Genomic DNA, 16,862 nt, shown 5'->3' with positions numbered 1-16,862 from the left:
ACAGGAAATAAAGTCATTGTTGAATGGTGTAAAATGGGGTCATGTTTCTTTTTTTCCACTGCTCCAGACAAAGTAGGGCTGAGCAATTACTGTGAAGCTCTTGTGTAAGTAGAACTATTGTGACAATCAATTACAAAAATGTCTAAGGTTGTCTCAGTGATATGGTGCTCATTTTGACCCGTAAAATTTTGAGCAAGACACTGATCCATCTACTGTGCTTTGAATATATGAGTTACATAGCATTATTACTAATAATATTAACACTTTTGACAGTTAATTGTGACCAATATAGTTTTTTTTTTTAGGTGTTACATTTTTTATTTGATTACTTCTGTCTAATTGTTGCTGATCCGTGGTTGTTAAGTCTGGTGAGTACAGCTGCACAGATTCCTTTTGGTTATATTCCATATGGGGACTGACATACTGCTTAATTCTTGACAAAATGTAAAAGCAGTAAAAATAATGAGTATTTTAAGCTTTACATTGTTTATTTTTGAATACTGTTTTTATCAGCTGCTTATAGATTAGGTTAAATGAAACATTATTTCCCAAGGCAAGTTCATCAAAAGCACCCCATATGAAATAAGAAATACATAGGCTATTTCTTATTTGTATCTATCAAATTTCAGTATTAGAACCATTTTAGTTAAGGAGCTCTGTCAGATTCACTTCTCAACTGTGGAGACAGTAGAGCAGAGCAATTACTGAAGTTTTAAGTAGAACTATTGTGACAATCGATAACAAAAATGTCTAAGGCTGTCTGAATGATATGGTGCTCATTTTGACTCATAAAACTTTGAGCAAGACACTGATCCATCTACTGTGCTTTGAATATGTGCGTTACGTAACATTATTACTAATAATATTAACACTTTTAACCAGAGGTGAGGACTTGCAAGTCGTGAGTTAGACTCAAGTCAGACTTGAGTCACTATTTTTAGGACTTGAGACTTGACTTGACAGACTAAGACTTGGGATTCGACTTGAACTTGAAGGTCAGTGATCTGAGAAGACTTGGAAAGCACTAAATCTGAATTCTTTCTATTCTGACCATAATGATTCACATTAAGATCTTGTCAAGACATTTAAAAAGAAAAAAATAACTAAATTACATTCTACAACTCTTACATACTCTATAAATACTCATATATCAATATACCTTGACTTTTTAAGTACAATTTAGTTTAAAATTCATATAAATTGCAAAAAACAATGACAAAAACAAAAAGCGAAACAATGACTTGGTCCCACCTTTGCTTTTGACAGTCAATTATGACCAATAATTGTACAAAAAAGTTAAGTCTGTTCAGGCATTTATTATCATATTATTAGGCATTTTTACCATAGTCACTACTAAAACATAAGCTCAACATATTTAAACCCATATTTTGTTGTTGATTCAGTAATTAAGGACATTGTGGGATGCATACTGACTCTAGTCCCTACTCTTCACAGTTTGAATAAAAATAATATCGCACACACATTTGGAGTTTTTGTTTATTTAGATTTATCAATAAAAAATTCTGTGATACAGTGCACACAATGGCCACGAGAGGGCGTGTTCTCTGACTCTTGTAGCAGGACGTCAGAAGAAGACGAAGATCGAGCTGCACTGACCTACTTAGCACTAGCATGTTTCAATAGCAACGTCAAAATATCAGCACAATCTGTAGTTATTTGTTAGTCAGACCGTTTCGTAGATGTTTTAAGGATCACTTCGCGTAGTATTCATCTCAAAACGTGACCCTCGCTAAAGGAGATTCTTAGATTGATCTTTTGTTTTTAGCTGTTTTGATTAGCTAGCCTGCTAACTCCTGAGCGACTGCGTATAAAATGAGTTGTCAGATCGCAAAGGTTTAAGCTGCCGAAAATAGGGTCGATTTTTACATTTTATTTTAGCTGTTACATTTTTGATCGCTAAGACACATTTGATTACTTCTGTCTAATTGTTGCTGATCCGTGGATGTTAAGTCTGGTGAGTACAGCTGCACAGACTCCTTTTGTTTATATTCCAGATGGGGACTGACGTACTGCTTAATTCTTGACAAAATGTAAAAGCAGTAAAAATGATGAGCGTTTTAAGCCTTACACGGTTTATTTTTGGATACGGTCTTTATTAGGTTCCTATAGGTTAGGTTAAATTAAAAATTATTCCCAAGGTAAGTTCATCAAAAGCACCCCGGATGAGATAAGATATACATAGGCTATTTCTTATTTATATTAATCAAATTTAAGTATTAGAACAGTTTTAGTTGAGGAGCTTTGTCAGATTCACCTCTAAGCTGTGGAGACACTGGCAATCGTGTCTGTATACATTATAACATGCACTGTATATTTAAATTTTGTATTCTTCTTATTTTTCTATACTATGAACCAGATAATATTTTTCTTAATAAAGATTTAATTAAACTGAATTCAAAGAAGCATCAAAAATACTGAATGAATGAGGAGCAAATAAGCTTATTTTGGGGGAAAAATACATAATATATTTACCATAATATATCACTAAGTAGGGGTGTGCAAAAATATTGAAATATGAATATATTGCATCGCCTAATGGGATGATACTGTATTGATATTGTGAGTATTTTTTAAATATATTTTACGATTTTTAAAAAAAAAAATTTTAACAGCGGTACAGTTTTGTTGCTTGCTTAGAGAAAGGAAACTTGTTTATTTGACATTTTCACTGTTTTGATTATTTAAATGTTTGTGTTTCAAATTAACTTTGCACAAGAAGTGGTTTAACAAAGACTTTTAGTTATTAATTAGTTATTTTTTTATTGAACTGTATCAAATCGATTTGAAATATATTGTATTGAATCGAAAGGTCACTGTATCGAGGTATATATCATATCGGCAACTTCTTAATGATACTCAGCCCTATGACTAAGGCTTAGCAGGATAGGAACCCATTAATTGTATCTGAAATACTAATGTGTATTAATGCATAATTTGTACGTACAGTTTTACTTTTTTATTAAATCGTATCATTCAGAAGTTGCCAATACAGTACATACCTCGATGCATAAGCCAGGATACAATACATATCTTGATACAGTGCACTTTCGATTCGATGATTCAATACGATATATTTCAAATTGATACAGTTCAATAAAAAATCACTAAAAGTCTTTGTTAAACCACTTCTTGTGCAAAGTTCATATGAAACCCACCCATTTTAATCATCAGAACAGCGAAAATGTCAAATATGTCACATAAACGAGTTTCCTTCCTCTGAACAAACCACAAAACTGTAGCTGTAATAAAGTAATTTAGTAAAATATACAAAATATATCGATACATCAGCCCACTATATCGATATCCTATCATCACATTAAACAATACAATATATCGATATTTCTATATTTTTGCAGACCCTTAGTGGACATAATTCTCTCACATGTTCTGTTGTTATTAAAAGCATCACATTTTTTAATACAGAGTTGTGTTTTCAGAAGGCAACCCTGCCTCCTCATGTCTGCTGAGGCTTCAGCTGGCAGTCATGCTGCTGTCTCTGCTGCGTGTGTGTGCTCGAGCACAGACGACTGCACAAACAGGGGTCTGCTGGGGAGTAAATATGTCAAGTTAAATGTAGGAGGCTCTTTGCATTACACCACAGTCCAGACTTTGAGCAAGGAGGACAGTCTGCTGAGGAGCATCTGTAATGGAGAAACTGACGCAACAATAGACGCTGAGGGTTGGTATCTTCTTTTGTCAGTAGTCTGTAAGGATGGGCTGACAGACAGATTTTTTTGAGTTGATACCGATATCTGATATTTAAAATCCATACCAAGGCCCACAAATGTATCTTGAAGTTGAAGTAAAGATCACATATTAACTTTTCAGTTATGTAAAATAAATAACAAAATGTTTTATTTTTTTATCTAGGATATAAATATTAGGCCTACAGCATTGTGTAAACATACAGTCATATAACACTCTTCTTTTTCCGCATTTTTACTCATGAGTTTGTTCACAAAGACAAATCTGATGCAGTGAGGACAATCACAGAGAATAGGACAGCACCAAAAAATATCAGTATCAAATATGAAATGACCCAGTACAGTACTGGAATTGATATTGTTTTTAATGCATCTGTTCAGACCTCAATCAATAACATATACTTCTTATAATGTCTTTATGTTCTTCCTTTGTGTTTTCAGGTTGGGTGGTTTTGGACAGATGTGGTCGACATTTCGGGATCGTGTTGAACTTTCTCAGAGATGGGTCAGTTCCACTTCCAGATGACCACAGAGAGCTGGAGGAGATCTTAAAGGACGCTCAGTACTATAGAGTTCAGGGTCTGATTCAGCATTGCCTCGGTGCCATGCAGGTATATTATTGTTGGACTTAGTCTGTTAAAGAGAGGTCAAATAAAAAAGAAACAATGTAAACAATAAAATACAAGATACAAAGCAGATCTACAAAGTTACACATTCTCTCACCACCTTGGCACGTTTAGGAACAGAGAATTTTTTTCTACCCCACCTATGCTGGTAAAAAAAAAAAGGCCCCTTATTATAAAATCCACCCATTCTGTCTAAATTTTTGTATGAAACTGAAATGTGGAAATGTTTTGTTGTCCCAAGCAACATGTATAAGAGAAAAACTCTGGCTGGCATACCACAGAATTTTACTCAAACAATCCCAGCTATTTCATTTTAGAGCAGCCAGGTTTACTATGGTTTATATAAATTTGTGAAAATCCAAAAATGTGTTGTTTTTTTAAATAATCTAACCCGATAATCTCATTTTCAGAAACAAAAAGATGTGTTGGAAACTGTGTGTCGCATCCCAATGATCACATCTGTTAAGGAAGAACAGAGGATGATCGCCACCTGTAGGAAGGTTAGTAACTTTGAAAATGTAATTAAAATGTTTAATAGTATAAACACATACACTGAAATGAGTACAGGAAAAAGGATCTAATTTTATTTACTTTTTTCTTTTCTTTTTTTTTTTTTTTTTTTTTACAGCCAGTTGTCAAGCTTCAGAACAACCGAGGAAATAATAAATACTCATACACCAGGTAATCTTCCAGTTCAGCACACAGTTAAATACATCATTTGTATGTTTGTAAAATGTACAAAATGCTGGTATTTATCTCTTTTGTTTTCATCAGTAACTCGGACGACAACCTGCTGAAGAACATAGAACTTTTTGACAAACTAGTGTTACGATTTAACGGCCGCGTGCTCTTCGTGAAAGACGTGCTCGGAGATGAGATTTGCTGCTGGTCTTTTTACGGTGAAGGGCGCAAAATTGCTGAAGTCTGCTGCACCTCCATTGTCTACGCCACCGAGAAGAAGCAAACCAAGGTAAATATATAATGCTACGATATCTGTGGTATTAGATTTGCGATGATTAAAGTTTAAAATATCATATTTTTTGCAAATTTACAAAAAGATTGAAATATGCTGACAAGGTTGTGCTAGAATACATGTATTTCAGAGCCCTGTACGCCGCGCAGACTGCAACACTAAAGAAGGACTAAACCAGGAGGACTAAACCGGACATAAAACCAGGACTAAACCAGGTCCAAAACATGTCTAAACCAGGTCTAAACCAGGTCTAAATCTGGTCTAAAAACAGGCCTGAACCAGGCCTAAACCAGGCCTGAACCAGGCCTAAACCAGGCCTAAACCAGGCCTAAACCAGGCCTAAACCAGGCCTAAACCAGGTCTAAACCAGGTCTAAAACAAGTCTAAAACAGGTCTAAAACAGTATTTAGCCAGGACTTAACCATGCCCCCCAACCCGTCCTGTCCTCGAAATATTGTCCAATGTAAAAGCAGTCCGTGGAGCAAAAAAGGCTGGGGGATCACTGCTTCAGAGCATGTTTATACAGATCTGAACTACAGGGTTAGCAGCTTTTAAGCAGAATAAGGATATTTTGTTTGTTTGTGGAGGAAATTATGATGATATTAAAAGTTGCAGGAGTTGCAATTTCAATCTTGTACCTCTACTGTAATCATGTAGTTTCATAATTTATAGAATCTCCCCTGTATAAAACAAATTACCCTGTCTTTTACTGAAAAAAAAACTTATTGTACCTACAAATATGGTCTGAAACGAATGGGGTTCTTGTATTAGTTTGCCAGTTCATTTCAGTCTTCTCTCGTATAATTGTTAAAGGTGCATTGTGTAACTTTTCTGGTGGAGGGTCTGTTAAATGCTGGCATTAAACCTTTCTATCTTTATGAAGAGCAAACCAGACCAAGTTACTGGTCAGATCTGTAAAGAGGCGACCCTCTCTCACAGTCAGAATGCTTGTTTTTCCAGGTATTTTTGAGCAATAAAACCACCTGTAATAAAATAAATGTAAGGTAGGGCTGTTTATTGTCATATTGGGGAACATTCAAAGCAGACATATCCAAAAAAAACAAGACACAGTGGACCTTTAATGCTTCTGAAGTTGTTTACAATGTACACAACAGGTTTCTACTTTTTAAATACATATTGCAAATCGAATTAATGTTGCAATATTTGTCAGAAAAATCTCAATTACATTTTCTTCCTAAACTGATCTGCTTTATCTAAACAACATTTTCATTTCAGGTTGAGTTCCCTGAGGCCCGAATCTTCGAAGAAACCCTAAACATCCTGATCTACGAGAACAGCTGGAGTTCTGGCGGGGTTCATCTTTTGGATTCGAGAGGGCCTTCGCTCGGTGCCGGACACTCGGAGGAGGAGGGGGCCACGGGGGGAGACAGGAGAGTCCGGCGCATTCACGTAAGACGGCACATCATGCACGACGAGAGGGGGCACGGCCAGCAGACTGTGTACAAGGACTAGTGGAAGAATGCCACACTGAATGTACCAATGGTGTGAATGTTTGATGAATGAGAGAAAGAGAGAGAGGCTGCTAATCAGAGCAATAGTATAGGTTTTTTTTTGTTGTTTTTCATTGGTGATTTTAACTCTGTGAATATGGAGGAAGGTGTTGGTTGTTCTTAAAAATGCATGTTTACATGAATCAACGCCTGTCACGGTAACAGATTGTGAAATGCGATAACAAAAATATTACGTAAACGATCATTTTGAAGACCAATTTATGCTACTGATACAACAAGCTTCAAATCTGCACTATGTAACTTTTCTATTAGATTTTTTGCCACCTGCTTGTCGCTATGGAGATGGATACGTTTAATGCCATACTGTGGGTAATTCCAGGTAAAAGCATCTCCAAAACAAGCAGGTGACAGAACCCTAAGTTACCTTAAATCACATTAAAAGCTTTTTATTTTAATTTTTATTTGTATTTGGGAACAACACACGCAAACATATATTAATTTAGATTTTAAAACAAAAGGTTCAGCAATAAATAAATGGTACATTTAAGCACAAAAAGTTGATGTTAGTATCTATAATGAGAGATTTTATTTAAACCAGCTCACATGTTATGGTACTACAAAGTAAATGTATTTTAAAAATCCCGACTAAATGATGGTACATAGGCTAAATATAAAAAATAATATGGTTCATTTTTCATTGAACTATTGATAAAGTATTTACTGTGACAGGCTGGCGATGCAAATATGTACAGGACTCAAATAGAAAAGTATACTTGTAACATAAACTGGCTCATATACTGGCTACTGAGGAGGTTTGGTCTACTGACATTTCAACCCGTTTTATAAAGTGTTCATAACATAGAATTGAAGCCTTCTAATTTGCTTTCATTTTAAACACTGGAAATGTGGTTGTTGCTATCAGCTCTTCGAGATGTTTATACTGAATTAATTTATATCCCTAATTTATTTGTTTGATATTTAACTTTTGTACAATATGCAAAATGTGTGTTAACATGTGAAAAATGCACTTAATTTTGTTATTGTAAATGTTTTTCTGTTTTTTTTTTTCCTGGGTTTATCCTGAGCCATAACTTTTTCAACAATGTCTTCTTACACAAATCGTCTCCAAGATTATCACTCAAATTATCTTACTGTGATGTTAAAAGAAACTATTTTATTTAATTTTTTTCAAGATCTTAATTAATTACATGTAACTGTTTTCAGAAAGTCACCTTGAAACATTGCACTAATTGAACTTCCGTCCAATTTGTGGTTGTCAAAAGTTGATTAATAAATTATTTGACAAAAAAAAAGTTTATGCCTTTTTTTAAACTCATAAACCATTTCTTGTTTCAGGTTGTCGAAAGCTGATTAAAAAGTTGTTAGAAAAAAATTTTTATTATTATTTTCTTACTCATTGAGGTCAAATTGACAGCTCTGAATAATAAATAATAACTGAATGAAGTAAATATTGTAATTAAAAAAATATTTGACAAAATGCCTTATTTTTTTAAAACCAATTTATATTTCAGGTTGTCAAAAATGTATTTAAAAAGTATTTGATTGAAAAAAAAAAAACTCTTTTTAGTAATAAACCAGCCAATTCATAAATAGAAATTGGAACTGAAAATTGCAATTATTCTGGTTAAATTTTGCAGAATGAGTGTGTTTTTATAATTTAGATTTAATTTTTTTTAAAGATTTTACTTTTCTGCATGTGTTGGGCGTGTCGACGTCACTTCCTACGCACGACGTGCCCCGGCAGAGACGCGCCAAATAAACAAACGTGCCTCAAAATGACGGTGACCGAGGAGGAGTCCCAAAACATTCGTAAATTTGTGTGTTCCCAGCTCCGGGGTGAACCAGATCTCAGGTAGGACCTTCAATAAATGCATTTAGGTCCAATCGACAGCCTTGAATAATATTAATGTTACGAGATAAATAATATAACAGTACAGTAATTTTACACAGCCTAAAACAATTACTTCCCTTACGCAACATCGAAATGGCTAAACTTCGTAACCATTTTCTGCGTAGTAATCTTATCTAACCTCTCCATTTTAATATACTTAATTTATTTTTGCAGTACTTTGACTATAGGAGTGTTAAAGCAGCGGTATTTGGCCCATGTTTCCTCTGATTCCTTGAGCTCGGAGGCTAAGCAGTTGCTGAAGGAGATAGTGAAGGAGGAGCTGGCCAAAATGCAGGTATGTCAGGTCATCTAATGGAAATTTGTACTAAACTTTGAACTAGGTTAAAATAAAAATCAAGTTGACAGTCAAAATGGACATGTGTAAATTCTGGTATTTCCAAATTTCTTTCAGTAATGATGTAAATGTATATAAAATGTTTGCATTGTGAAGTACAAGTAACAAAACACACCCTCACCTGTAGTCCTACTTAATTTTAATATTTGACAAAGTATTCCTCAAATAAGATGGGCAGTACTCTGTCACACTTACTTTAGCAAAATAATTGTACTTCACTGAGCAGATTTAACACATCGGTATTCTTACTTGAGTAAACGTTTTGATTACTTTTCCCACTGTGAATAAGTCTACAAGTAACAATTCTTTGTTTGTTGCACATGAATGTTTCTTCCTTCCGATTACTTAAATTTTAAATCAGTTCTTATTTCCATACCGTTACTGTTACTTGAGTTGTTTATTTTTTAACTCCTTCGCTTGTTTAATATGATTTTGTAGGTACTGTACTTTAACTACAATTTAGGGCTACACTGCACTCCTGTTAAAGAGTATAGCCCAAGGATAGAATTTATAGCTAATGACCTCCCATCTCTGTGCCTATATCATTGTTACTGACAGCTTGTTTTAAATCTGATTATATTTATAGGACAATGAAAACAGCCCTGAGAAGAGTGAGACCAAGACTGCCTCTAAAAGGAAAAGGGAACATGGGAGTGAGGAGAGTGAAAGTGAAGCAGATGATACATCCAGAGCCAAGAAATCACGTCAACAGTCACGATCCTCATCTGGTATATTTTTTTATACTCATATATAATGATGATTAATTTAAAAGTTTGTAAGATTTTGATTAAAAATTCTATAAAAATGACCTAACTATGCCCCCAGGTATGAGGTAATTATGTTCAAATCAACAGCATCTGCTAATGACATTTGTAAAGCTGGCCAAGTTGTTTGTTATATTTTGGTGTTTTGGTTCTCAAGACTATTATCCAATCAGGAACACAAATGAGCCTCACACAAGTCTCTCATTTGGGTTGCCAGTCTCAGTGCTGAAATCCAGTTGGTTTAAACCTAAAATGCCTCTCTCTGATCTGAACGAATCCTATCTAAAACCTAAAGTTTATTGCACAATTTGTACACTTAGTAATTCAATGTACATTACAGAATAAGAAAGAAAAAATAAAATAGCATTTTAAATAATTTTAAAGAAGAAGAGAAGAGTAACAAATAAAATCCTTTCAGTCATATGCAGAGCAATATACAACCTGGATTTGAATATCGTCAGAGTTAAGTCACTGGCAGCCCAGGATCAGTTGTGATTGTTCTACCTCTTTAAACTGTAAGAGTACAGACTACCTTTGTATACATTATCTGTAAATGTAAATATATGTTTTGTTTTTTTAGAATCTGAAGATATAAACAGCAATGCAGCCAGTGACAGTTCTGAGGATGATTCTAAGAAAGAAAAGGCTACTGTAAAACAAAAGAAAAAAAAGACGGTGAGCAGTAAGGATTCTGATGATGAAGAGCCAACTGAATCCCCAAAGAAGAAAAACAGTGCAAAATCAAAAAGAAAGAAACCTGACGGGAAAAAGAAAGGATCAGGTAAACAACAGCATGTCAGCAGTGATGAGGAGGAAGAACATAATGGCCACCAAAACAAGAACTCAAACAAAAAATCAAAAGTTACAGAAAAGGTTGCATGCAGTGATGAAAGCGATGACCAAATGGAAGCTGAAACTGCGAAGGAAAAAGGTTTAAAAAATGAAAGCAGTGACGACTCAGAGAAACGGGAAAGTAATTCATCTGATTCGGAGAGCGAAAAGAAAACTACGCAAAGTACAAAGATCAGTAAAGAACAAGATGACGTAAGCAGCAATAGTTCTGAAGATGAGGAAGAAAAACAAAGCAAAAGAGCAAAACCTCAAAGCGACAGTGAAGATGGCTCTGGCTCCGATCATTCTGTTAAAAAGGATAAAAAAGATAAATCGTCAGGTGAAAGTAATAAAGGTATGTATGAACAACAGTCAGTAAAAAAAAAAAAAAACACTTTAAAATTGTGTATTGATTTTGGTTTGTGTTATAAGAGAATGGATCGAGGAAAGTTGAGGAGCCAGACTCTGATTCCTCTTCACTCCCCTCTTTGGAAGACGAAACTGACAATAAAAGAAAAAAAGGGAAAGCCTGAGGTGGCCAAGAAAAAGGGCGAAAAGAAGGGAGAGAAAAAAGAGAAGAGATCAACAGGTGAAAAGGTAAATCATTATTTTAATGTCTAGATCAGTGTTTCCCAAACTTTTTTTCTGGGGACCCATATTTTAAAAGTCACAAACCTTCGTGACCCAACTCTGTAGACTATTCGTGAATCACAAAATAAATGATTATTATTGAACATTAATGAGGATATTTTATTTTTGACTGAGTGATTGTGTCTCTCTGAACAATTAGTAGTACTCAAGTTTTCAAGTTTTAAAGAGTAAGGGAGGAGAAGAAGTGAGGAGCGGGGAGGGGTGCGTGTAGATGTATGTATATGTATATTGCAGACCTACATGCAGATCGTGACAAAGCAACCCCAAAAAAATCTCTTGCGATCCAGTCTTTGGGAAACAATGGTGTAGACGTGTCAAACTCATTCAAATTTGGCCCGCGAGATCATATCAGCTATGTATTAGAGCTGGCCTGTCAGCTACAGATCGGCTATAGACACATTATTTATTTAAAATTTTGTTATTTTATATTATGCTTGTTCTGGATTCAATGTTTAAGTAAAACTATTATCTCGAAAGAAGAGAAAACATGCAGATGTTGCTGAGATTTTTCAATAAATATTTATTTTGGCCCATGACTTGGTCCCACTTTTTAATTTGACCCTCTGTGAATTTGAGTTTGACACTCCTGATCTAGATGGTTTAAAATGCTGTACCTGATTTTTGCTGAACTAGATCATGTTCATTGGTTTGCAGTGGTCCATCCTAATTATTCACCACAATGAGTTTTAAGCACTTTTCGCAACTTTCAGAGACCAGAGCTAGAATACTAACACACACTTCCTGATTATCAGACAATAAAATGCTTTGTAAATAGGGAAAAAAAAAAACGGTACAGTGCCTTTTAATTGTTGCTATAAAAGTGTAGCTATAAATATTATCATTGTTTCTTCATTGTATCTCTTTAGGAGGAGCACAAATCTGTGGTTAGGCTCAAACGCTACATCGGCCTGTGTGGTGTCAGAAGGAATTATAAGAAAATGCTTGAAAACTGCCGCTCTGTTCGATCCATGGTGGAGAGATTAAACAAAGAGCTGGAAGATCTTGGAGTAAAAGGTTAGTATGAACATAAAACTGAATCCAAATATATCTAAATTGAACACATTTTATTTCATGTAATGGTTATGTTTATAGGCAAGCCTACGATAGAAAAGTGTAAAAAGGTTCGAAAGAAAAGGGAGAGGGCCCAGGAACTGTCCGAGCTTGATACCAGCAACATAATAACATCACAAGGTATTTAACTACTGTGTTTGTGTCTGTACTGTGAACATAGGTAGGCTTTTGAAATAATAACTATTTTCTGTCCCAGGTCGACCCAAACGACGCGCTACTTTACCCTGGCATGAACAGAAAGAGCCTCCAACTTCTTCTTTTCAGCGCACACTGGACTCTGGGTCTGACAGTGACCAGCAACAGTCGCACAAAGGTTCTAGAAAAACAGACTGGAATAACCTCCAAGGAATTATTAGTGACGACGGAGAGAGCGACTAAAAGGAACAATACACAAACTAATAAAATATTGTATTGGTAATGTTTAAATATGTATACTTTTGTATATTTTCTATGTTACAATGTTTTTAAGACCACTTTGTCATTTAAATAAACTGTTTTTGTGTTTCATGTAGGTCCGCATGTTTTGTATTGATATTTTTTTGCATTGTTGTATTGATACTAGGGTGATGGTCGGACATGGTGGGACTGACTCTGAAAATGTTAACTTACTGGTGGTATTCAGAGCCAGATTCCCTGTTCATTATATTATAGTTTATTATAGTTAGTGAAATATCTAGAATCAAAATCCACAAATGTTGAACCTGATCACCAGCTGGTGCTTTGACTCTAGAACTTTTCATATTTCAAATAAAATAATATAATATTCATTTTAGCTGAATTGTGTTAAATAACATTGGCCTATAGAATGTTATGATGTTATCTGAAGACAGCTGAAGAGTAATGAGTTGTAAAAGTTCACAGAAGTATTAATTTTATGTAGGAAAATGTGTTTATTTTTGGGACACTGAAATAAGTTGGATGAAGGAAATGGGCCTAAGTGACTCTGCAGGACAACCAAAAGAGGGACAGTCAGGTTGTCACCTAAATAACTTCACTGTAACTGTATTATTATTTTTAATAGATCCTTGAACTGTACACACTGCTGAGTTTTATTCCCGGAACTATTGTCCGTCGCATACACGGAATTATTTACAGACGGACGAGTCCGACTGGAGACGTGTCCTCCAAAACACTTCGCAGGTCTGTTTTTTCCATTTTATTTCTTGAATCAATTAAAAATAAGCCTTTACTTGTTGGTATGAATTAGACTCAGTTTTGTTGTGGATTGTGTATAGTTTGAGGTTTTATTATGCATACCTTTGTGGAAAAATGCTTATGACCTATGTACCACCTTCGTAATAACCACTAGTAATAACGCGTGTTTACATTTTTTTCATGTGTTAAAAATATAACTTTGCGTATTTATTATTGCATAATCTTTTGTTATATATCCTTGGTTGTTACACTTTAATAACCTGCTTTTTATCTACAGAAATGGATGATGACTGCTCCACAACAGAGGCCTTTGCTGAGTTGAAGTCCAGATCACTGAGAGTTTCAGATGTCGCTCAGATCGCAGCTGGCACTGGTCTCGCTGTTTATGCCATGTGGGTGGGAATACTGCAGCCTGGCTTCAGAAGAGTCCCCTTAAAATTACAAGTATGATCCTTTAAAACTTACAACTCGTAATCCTCCTGTTGCTTTTGTATTTCTTTACAGCAAATGTTATTTTAAAGATGCACTTTATAACTTTTCTGATCGTGTCATGGAGATGTTAAACATGTGATGTTCCACAGAATAGCATTAAACATATTAGGCCTTTCTGTGTGGAGTTTGCATGTTCTCTCTGTGGGTTTCCTCCAGATACTCTGGTTTCCCACATCAACCCAAAACAATGTACTCTACGTAGGTAAAAAAAAATAAAAATCCTTCGGCTAAGGCAGTCCTGACCAAGCATATGCAACAAGATCTTGGAGATGGTCCCTGGATGCCCATGTGCTGCCCACTGCTCTCGAAGGATGGGTGAAATGCAGAGGACCATTTCCCTACTGTAGGGGTATCAAACATACGGCCCGGGGGCCAGATCCGGCCCTCCAAGACCTTTAATCCTGCCCTCGACTGATTTTCTTCTAAAATATTTTAATTATATTTTCTATTAAGATATTAGTAATTTTCTGCTCCGCTTAGCACAGCAGCATCTCCAGCGCCTCTGTGCGTGACCCCTCCCACCAGAGCAGCACAAATGAAGACTTGCGTCTTTTCAAACACTCTTAAAAGATAATCATTTTGACTGTTGACCGTGACACCCTCATCAGCAAAATGTCAAAAATAAGAAAAGTGGACACCGAGTGCAGGATTTTCCAAGAAAAATTGACTTATTTCTATTTGCATACAAGTTAATGTTAAAACATTGTGTGTGACATTGCATTTTTCGTAAAGTTTCAGGTTGTTCGTAATATTATAATATTTTGTAAAAGAAAGTTCATTAATTAAAAAAGATTTCTGTAATAGATTTGCATTTCTATGCACAAATATTTGAACTTTTTGCTATTTTTGGAATATATATGTCATTATTTTTTTCCCAGCCCCCGGACCAAAATGAGTTTTACACCCCTGCCCTACAGGGACAATAAATTCTACAAAGTACTACAAAAGAAAATATCAGTCTTGCATTTATTCAATCAGAGCTGTTTTTATTCCTCTAGACTTCTTTGGAAGACAAGCATTCTCACTGTGAGTGGTTTCATCTCTCCACAGATCTGAGCTGTAACTTTGCCTGCATACTCCCATGTAGATAATGCCTAACAATAACATCTCCATGGAGACAAGCAGGTAGCATAAGCTCTACCAGAAAAGTCACATTGTATAACTTTAATATCTTTCAGGTGCCGTACATACCAGCGAGCAGATCTCAAGTACGTAACGTAATGACTCTACTGAAAGGTCGAAAAGGAGGCATAGTGGATTTAGGATCTGGAGACGGACGCATTGTAAGTTTAAGGAAGCAAGCACACTCCAAACTACTTCTGCTGTAAGGTTTTCTGCTTATATTTGCCAATGTTTGTCTGTATTTTGAAGGTGTTGGAAGCCCATCGTCACGGTTTCACTCCCGCTGTCGGCTATGAGCTCAACCCCTGGCTTATTTATTTGTCCCGCTTTAACGCGTGGAGATCAGGTCATCACAGAAAAGTTTCATATAGAAGAGAAGATCTATGGAAGGTAATTGTAGCACCTTTCTTAACCCAATTATTAATTATTACACATTTATAAGCTCACTGTTATCCTTATTTTTATTTTATGCAGGTGGATCTTTCAGAATGCAAAAATATTACAGTGTTTTTGGCCCCTAGTGTGGTGGGTGATATTCAGTGTTGTCAAATTAGTTGGTAATATAAAGGTATTTACTATTTGTTATTATTTTGTTTCTTATTTTCTAGCTTTCGTTATTGCAAAAGAAGCTGCTGGCGGAGCTTCCTGATGACGCGCTGGTGATAGCTGGTCGTTTTCCATTTCCAGACTGGACTCCATGCAGAACAGAGGGGCTTGGTGTGGACAGAGCCTGGGCTTATAACATAGAAGTTCAAAGAAATGTTACCAAGAATGCAGACAATGACAGTGTAACCAACGAAGAGGAGTCAACGTAAACAAAGTGTATTTATGGATGAACTATTCTACCTCAATCCTCAGGTGGACATTGGGATCATTTTCCCTTCAGTGATAGACATCCTGACACTGGATGCAGTATCACTAAACTAGATCTTATATATTATTTATTTTCTCGAGTGCCTGTTGTAAAACTTAAATGGTGTGTTTTCACAGTCCCCCTTTGTGTGCGTACGTGTTATGAAGGACTTTTTAAATCACAGTTTTACTAACCATGGAACATTTCAGACTTTTGCAGCTGATGGTGCTATTATTTTTAATGTATTGGTTGTATTATTTTGATTTGTTTTAAGAGATTTTGTAATGAAAAAGAGTTGAAATGTTACAGGCATATAACATTTCAAACTGAATATACATAGTAAAATTGTGTAACGTTTTGCATTTGTGTGTGCTTTTTAGACAAACTTTAGTGATCCACAATGGAAATTATTTGGACACAGTAGCTCACTCATCACAATATAATATAATGTAATCTTAAAAACAAAGAGAAAAGATATAAATGGTCATAATAAAATAACATATTTTTTTAATAACAGCTACTAGGTGCACCCAGTAACTTTTTGTTGCTTGTTGCTTGTCTCAGCTTTACCTGGAATGTTCCACTGTGTGGCATCAAGGTCATCTTCATGGAGACAAGTAGATGACGCCACCCGGCCAAGGTACAATTTAGATAAGTGGAGAGGGGACCCCACTCACTGTAAGAATGCATGGTTTTCAAGATTATTTTGGCATTAACACCTGCAATGGAATAGTAAAGATAAGCTGTATTGTAAAACATTCCAGCAAAGAAATAATCATCATGGAGAAAAGCAGGTGACTGACCTTCCATTAGAAAAGTTACAGAGGGTGACTAAACGTCTGTATTTACCCAGGACACAC

At 35.4% G+C, this 16,862-nt stretch overlaps 3 protein-coding genes across 3 annotated transcripts; all 3 read left to right on the top strand.

Annotated features, from left to right (window-relative positions):
• Positions 1-1,592: 1,592 nt before the first annotated feature.
• Positions 1,593-8,103, top strand: kctd13 (potassium channel tetramerization domain containing 13). The gene is made up of 7 exons (XM_020922663.2): positions 1,593-1,975; positions 3,459-3,700; positions 4,167-4,336; positions 4,762-4,851; positions 4,980-5,032; positions 5,126-5,321; positions 6,561-8,103. The coding sequence occupies exons 2-7, from the start codon at positions 3,478-3,480 to the stop codon at positions 6,795-6,797; spliced, it is 969 nt and encodes a 322-aa protein (XP_020778322.1). The 5' UTR covers positions 1,593-1,975; positions 3,459-3,477; the 3' UTR covers positions 6,798-8,103.
• A 446-nt stretch (positions 8,104-8,549) lies between these two features.
• hirip3 (HIRA interacting protein 3) lies at positions 8,550-12,891 on the top strand. Its single transcript, XM_020922695.2, is given in 9 exon segments — positions 8,550-8,669; positions 8,883-9,003; positions 9,650-9,791; positions 10,408-11,013; positions 11,091-11,170; positions 11,172-11,255; positions 12,176-12,323; positions 12,402-12,500; positions 12,577-12,891. Coding segments are annotated over 9 exon segments (1,539 nt in total). The 5' UTR covers positions 8,550-8,592; the 3' UTR covers positions 12,759-12,891.
• A 282-nt stretch (positions 12,892-13,173) lies between these two features.
• Positions 13,174-16,516, top strand: antkmt (adenine nucleotide translocase lysine methyltransferase). Its single transcript, XM_020922698.2, has 6 exons — positions 13,174-13,520; positions 13,813-13,979; positions 15,206-15,310; positions 15,399-15,539; positions 15,624-15,674; positions 15,758-16,516. The coding sequence occupies exons 2-6, from the start codon at positions 13,815-13,817 to the stop codon at positions 15,962-15,964; spliced, it is 669 nt and encodes a 222-aa protein (XP_020778357.1). The 5' UTR covers positions 13,174-13,520; positions 13,813-13,814; the 3' UTR covers positions 15,965-16,516.
• Positions 16,517-16,862: the final 346 nt, after the last annotated feature.

The sequence above is a fragment of the Boleophthalmus pectinirostris genome, unplaced genomic scaffold (genome assembly GCF_026225935.1).
Source record: "Boleophthalmus pectinirostris isolate CB_2022bp ecotype Guang Dong unplaced genomic scaffold, ASM2622593v1 HiC_scaffold_17, whole genome shotgun sequence".
Taxonomy (NCBI): domain Eukaryota; kingdom Metazoa; phylum Chordata; class Actinopteri; order Gobiiformes; family Gobiidae; genus Boleophthalmus; species Boleophthalmus pectinirostris.
The sequence above is the reverse complement of the archived record's forward strand: the minus strand, read 5'-3'. Positions and strand labels throughout refer to the sequence as shown.

Excerpts from the sequence above, each read along its gene's own strand:
- antkmt (XM_020922698.2), top strand. The coding sequence starts at position 13,815 with ATGGATGATGACTGCTCCACAACAGAGGCCTTTGCTGAGTTGAAGTCC. Across the intron at positions 15,311-15,398 it reads GATCTGGAGACGGACGCATT|GTGTTGGAAGCCCATCGTCA; the intron begins GTAAGTTTAAGG and ends TGTATTTTGAAG. Across the intron at positions 15,540-15,623 it reads GAAGAGAAGATCTATGGAAG|GTGGATCTTTCAGAATGCAA; the intron begins GTAATTGTAGCA and ends TATTTTATGCAG.
- kctd13 (XM_020922663.2), top strand. The coding sequence starts at position 3,478 with ATGTCTGCTGAGGCTTCAGCTGGCAGTCATGCTGCTGTCTCTGCTGCG. Across the intron at positions 5,033-5,125 it reads AATAAATACTCATACACCAG|TAACTCGGACGACAACCTGC; the intron begins GTAATCTTCCAG and ends TGTTTTCATCAG. Across the intron at positions 5,322-6,560 it reads CCGAGAAGAAGCAAACCAAG|GTTGAGTTCCCTGAGGCCCG; the intron begins GTAAATATATAA and ends TTTTCATTTCAG.